Consider the following 5,587-nt stretch of genomic DNA (forward strand, 5'->3'; position numbering starts at 1 on the left):
CTGTTTATATATATACCGAGTAGGTGGCTAAAGTAGACAGATATATAGTACTGTACTGCATGTAAGTGTTAACGTGACCGACTGACTACCCACGAACGACTATTTCATTTCTTATAATACAGTAGTATAATCGTAACCAAAGATCCGATCACGCATGTGGATGAGGCGTGCAAGACAATGATACGTCTCGCTGGTCTGCTGGGTCAGTGGATCAACTGGGCCCAACCGCCAGAGATGTCCCAGGCTCACTCATCACCTTTTGGGCCGTCTCAGGGCACGTGACCCACGTGCTCACGCTCCCGTTCCCCGGGTTTTCGATGCACGCAGATCTCGGAAGCAAAAGAGCGGACCAACCCCCAGGCACCGCGTCCTCGCCAATTCCGCCCAATGATCAAAGCACTCAGCCTCCATAAGATAAGATTTTAATCACTGGGCCAATGCAGAGTTCGTGAAAATGGTTTTGGTCTCCGCCAAAGCTTCCAGCTTCTGCTGTGGCGCAGCAATGTATATGCAGGAGGAGGATTACAAGGGACGGAGAGCTACACGGTGTCCTGTGGGCCAGTCCAGCTGTTCGACAGGCAGCTGCTGCGGCTGCCAGCAGAGTAGAATTATAGCCAGCCGAACATGATAAATGGATTCTAATCATCATGTTTCTTTTCCTTTTCTGTCACGTTTGCCTCGCCTTCGTAGTTTATGTAGAGTCACATCTTTGTAGTTTACGAAAAGTCACACACAGTCTATGCGAGTGGCATCTGGCCAGCACCCCTTATTTTTTAGTCCGTGCTTCCGTGAGTTGCGACCGTGACGGCGACACATCGGCAGTGGAAGTGGTTGCACTTGCACTGCCTCAGACGATCAAAACATCAATCGTTAATCTTAATCATTCTATATATTCCTGCTTGCCTATTGTGTATGAAGTATTAATGAACTTTTCAATTTGAAATAAAAAGGAAAGAAAGTCTTACACTTAACGTTAACCTTATATAGGTGCAAGAGCACAACCAGCCTCTTGTACTACCTTAGAAATTAGAATTATATTTTCAAAATTTACTGTGGACAGTTAAACGCTCAAAGCCTGAAGAATGTGGCGCCTAACTTTTTATGTGATCTGTTCTAATACTAACCGTATCTAGTTATGTATTACTTATGTTTACTAAGACCTCCTTTGGAACAAAGGAAAATTAGAAAGTTTTTCTATGTGGCCCTTTAAAATAAAGGGTTGAGTTGCTTTAAAATTCCTATGGAATGAAGTATTGTAGTGAGATTTTGGAGGATTTTTTAAATGAGGTGTAACCTCTTGAAATTTTTTCTATAGAATTGAAGACGCCACACAACTCTATTCCTATATTCTCCTATTTATATGTTTTACTAATCCTCCCTTCCAAATTCCAATGGAGGTCTAACTCTTGTAAGCTGTAACTGGACTGGATGGAATTGAAGGTTTGGATTTTGGAAAGAATGCTATGCAGTAAACTTGTTGTGAACTGGCCTTCCTTTCCATCTACCAGATGGTAATCCATCAAGAAAAATGTATGAGAGAGAGTTTATCTGATGGCAAAACGAAACAAACTGTATTGCCATTGTTTTACAAACATAAATAAAAAAAAGGGAAGGTTTCTTCTTTATCTTTCTCCTGCTGTGACTATTATTGGTATGCGATGTTTTAATTCTAGGATAAACAAGCCAGACTAGTATATTTTACAATGTTAACGTGTACACTTATAGCGTTTTTTTAATAATAGATCACTTTACCAATAAATTATGGTTACGCCACTGTTTGCACCTGTCGGTGGATGGTCATGGCGAGTGCGGAACACGATCGGCCAGAGTGAGGAGCCGACGAAGGATCCCGCACGGTGGCGGTGGACCAGGCTGTGTTGCGGAGTCACCGTCGGTGTTGGGGCCTCGCGTGTGCCACAGCTCGATCGCTCCAGAGTCCAGACCACCAGGAGACTCTCTCAGACAGCATAAGCTCACATCGGCAATAAAAAAGCATCCCCGTCTCCCCTGATTCTCTCCGCCCAGCTCAGCTCTGCTCCCCGCCGCTCCTCTCCGCGCCCCTTCATCCCGGATCTCGGCATGGGCACCGCCACCACCAACGGCTCGGCGGAGCAGGCGTCCGCGCCCGTGCCGGCGCTCAAGTTCCTCATCTACGGCCGCACGGGCTGGATCGGGGGGCTGCTGGGCGGCCTCTGCGCCGCGCGCGGGATCCCCTTCGTCTACGGCGCCGGCAGGCTCGAGAACCGCGCCCAGCTCGAGGCCGACATCGACGCCGCCGCGCCCACCCACGTGTTCAACGCCGCGGGCGTCACGGGCCGCCCCAACGTCGACTGGTGCGAGACGCACCGCGCCGAGACCATCCGCGCCAACGTCGTGGGCACGCTCACGCTCGCCGACATCTGCCGGGGCCGAGGGGTCCTGCTCATCAACTACGCCACGGGCTGCATCTTCGAGTACGACGCCGGCCACCCGCTCGGCTCCGGGGTCGGCTTCAAGGAGGAGGACACGCCCAACTTCGTCGGATCATTCTACTCCAAAACCAAGGCCATGGTACATCTCTACTCTTCCAGCATTTCGCTATAGCTTTTGTGGTCAAGGTTCTCTGCAAATGGCAAATCCCAAGAAATCGTTCCCGTTTTGCTCAAATTGAACTGACACTGTCTGATCGCGCGTCAAGGTCAAGGATATGGGGTGATTAGTGCGTTGACCATGGTACAAAGCTGTGCCTCGCACTTGTCGATTTTTAGCGACAGGCTGCCTTATCGTGACGGTGCTGTCACTTGGATCTGACATAGTCTTTACAAGATCCGTACGTACCTGATATGGTGCGTCTTCGTCAGCCGTCAGCGTAATGGTTGATTGCCTTGCCCTTCAGCTCTAGATGACTGTAGAAAAGTCCTGTAACCCTCTGAGTTCCTGACGCAGTCCGATCCGGTCTTCCCCATTCATCCACACTAGCTGAATGGTTTGTGCTTGTACACTATCATGTGTATAGTTTGGCGAGAGATAAATTTTGTTTTGTTTGGAGCAAATTGATTTATGGAGGTCCTTGATTTAAATGCAGATGCTTACCTCAATATATACTACCATGTGACGCTCATTCAAATATATGTGAGGCTAATTCAGTTTTACTCGGAGGAAAACCATGTAATTTTAATTGAGACAGCAACTGCAAACTAAAATACAGACCGGTATAGGTTGAACAAGTAAGCATCTTAGGTGTAACTCCAGTAATTGACGATTTGTTTGTTCGAAACATCAGTAATTGACGATATCAGTTGCTACTACATTTCTGTTTGTGTTTTACATGGTGTATGTGATTTGCTGCAAACTGCACCTCATCTTGTTTTAGAACATTCGCTTTTGTTTTCTCAAACTATAGTTTCTTGCCAAACAATGACTTGTCTAATGGTATGACACCTGCATCTTGTGGCTAACATTCACACTTTGAGTCCCACTAAGAAGAGGCTAGCTGGGTCTAGATTTACAATATATGGTCACATGATCAGTTCCTGCTCTCGATCTTAAGAACATCTTGAGGACTGTTGATTTGAATAAACTAACTTCCTCAAGTATGTTCGAGTGCAGACACCGAAACTAATGCAATAAGACAAATAATCTTACTGGATAATGGTGGTATATGTCACCCCAATCTGGTAATAAAAAAAGTTTGAACTGCTCTAGATTGGAAAATAGCAATTTGAAATTGACGCAATGACGACATTTCTTACATTGTATTGAGAGTTCTCCTGAGTGTGGAACTGATGATATAGCCTCATTGTCTAACATTTAACATCTTGCTTCAGGCTTTAGATGATTGAATAAGCACCGAAGTGCACTTAATATACAAAACAGCAGTGAATTTGGTTGACCAGTACATGTCTTTGGTTTCTTCTGAACAGTCTAATGCCATAAGCTTGAATCTTGTAAAATAATTGTGTATGGCAATGCAAAAGGTGTTTATGTAGCACACAGAAGCACAAACACAAGTGGTGGAACATGTTTTTCATTTGATGATAGAGCTTTTGGATAGATTGGTTTTCTTTGCCTCATGCACCTGAGTGGCATAGAGCTCCCAAAAGTTATCATTATCCACAGTTCGCCACATACTTCAGCCATTTGATGTTTCCAGAGAGAAACTAAGCCGTTCTAGAGAAACATTTTTGTAGTAATGCTGGCATGTTACATCTTTTCTACCTCATTGTACTTCATTTTAGTTGATGTATCCGATCGGAAGGTGGAACATTTATTCCATCCATGCGAACCTAACACCTACTTTTGTTATAGGTAGAGGAATTGCTCAAGAACTACGAGAACGTATGCACCCTTCGTGTGAGGATGCCTATCTCATCGGATCTCTCCAATCCTCGCAACTTCATCACCAAAATCACCCGGTACGATAAGGTCGTCAACATCCCGAATTCAATGACAGTACTGGACGAGCTCCTTCCCATCTCGATCGAAATGGCGAAGAGAAACCTCACGGGAATATGGAATTTCACTAACCCCGGCGTGGTGAGCCACAACGAGATACTAGAGATGTACAGAGACTACATCGATCCAGGCTTCTCCTGGAAAAACTTCAACCTGGAGGAGCAGGCAAAGGTCATAGTCGCACCGAGGAGCAACAATGAGCTTGACCAGACCAAACTGAAGAGAGAGTTCCCGGAGCTTTTGTCGATCAAGGAGTCGCTGGTAAAATATGTTTTCGAACCAAACTGTAAGGCGTCCAAGGCTTGACAAGTGGAGGTGCGCACAGCTGTATGTTGACGCTATTTGTTCCATCTGAATTGACATTACTCTCTCCGGGAACTCTCAATAAGCACACCCCCTGTTTCGTGTGCAATGCATTTGAAACGGTTAGGTTTCTCATAGGAGATGTCATGCTGCCATACTCCTTTGTACTTTCAGATTATTGAACGGAGCGGGGCAAGCAAGGTGTAATTTAGCTCAACTTTCGCATTGGCTCCTGGCCTCCTGGGGCGTTATCATACCGTGCGGTTGGAATGAACTGAGGAGCTTCATGCCTGCCTGCTTCTGTTGTGCCATAGAATTTGTAGTTCGCGATGTTTCATTTGTAACCTTTTATTGAATATGACTTTTAATGGGATCCTTAGCAATACAGGACCCCTGTTTCATAAATGATGTAGTTCTAGAATACTGTTCAGTCAACTCGTTTGAGTAAATTTATAAAAAAAGATACAATGTTTATCATATCAAATATGTACCGGTAGATTTGTCATGGACGTAGTCAACATAATAAAATATCGATAACATTTTATAAGCTTTTAGGCTATCCGTAACTGTTACCCCTAAAATTTCCCCCTATATCACTTTTCCCCCTATTTTTCTTCCTATTTTTTCATCTCCGGCAGCGGTTCCCTCTAAATACTCCCATATACCCACAATAACTATAAAATATCATTTTCTATATCAACTATTAATTTTTTATCTACTAACAATTACTCGTGGACCCACAGCATAGTGTTTAGGGTGATGAACAGTGACACGCTAGATCTGGGGGGAGAGAGAAGGGGGCCGGCGTGTAGGGGGCGCTGTAGGGGGCATCGCTGCGGCCGTAGAGTGT

General features: G+C 45.1%; 1 protein-coding gene across 1 annotated transcript; it reads left to right on the forward strand.

The window, feature by feature from the left end:
- The first annotated feature begins 1,967 nt into the window (after positions 1-1,967).
- On the forward strand, positions 1,968-5,016 carry LOC100286359 (uncharacterized). Its single transcript, NM_001159246.1, has 2 exons — positions 1,968-2,550; positions 4,288-5,016. The coding sequence occupies exons 1-2, from the start codon at positions 2,080-2,082 to the stop codon at positions 4,738-4,740; spliced, it is 924 nt and encodes a 307-aa protein (NP_001152718.1). The 5' UTR covers positions 1,968-2,079; the 3' UTR covers positions 4,741-5,016.
- Positions 5,017-5,587: the final 571 nt, after the last annotated feature.

The sequence above is a fragment of the Zea mays genome, chromosome 5 (genome assembly GCF_902167145.1).
Source record: "Zea mays cultivar B73 chromosome 5, Zm-B73-REFERENCE-NAM-5.0, whole genome shotgun sequence".
Classification (NCBI taxonomy): domain Eukaryota; kingdom Viridiplantae; phylum Streptophyta; class Magnoliopsida; order Poales; family Poaceae; genus Zea; species Zea mays.

Coding starts and splice junctions, on each gene's coding strand:
- LOC100286359 (NM_001159246.1), top strand. CDS start 2,080: ATGGGCACCGCCACCACCAACGGCTCGGCGGAGCAGGCGTCCGCGCCC. Junction 2,551..4,287: donor ACTCCAAAACCAAGGCCATG/GTACATCTCTAC, acceptor CTTTTGTTATAG/GTAGAGGAATTGCTCAAGAA.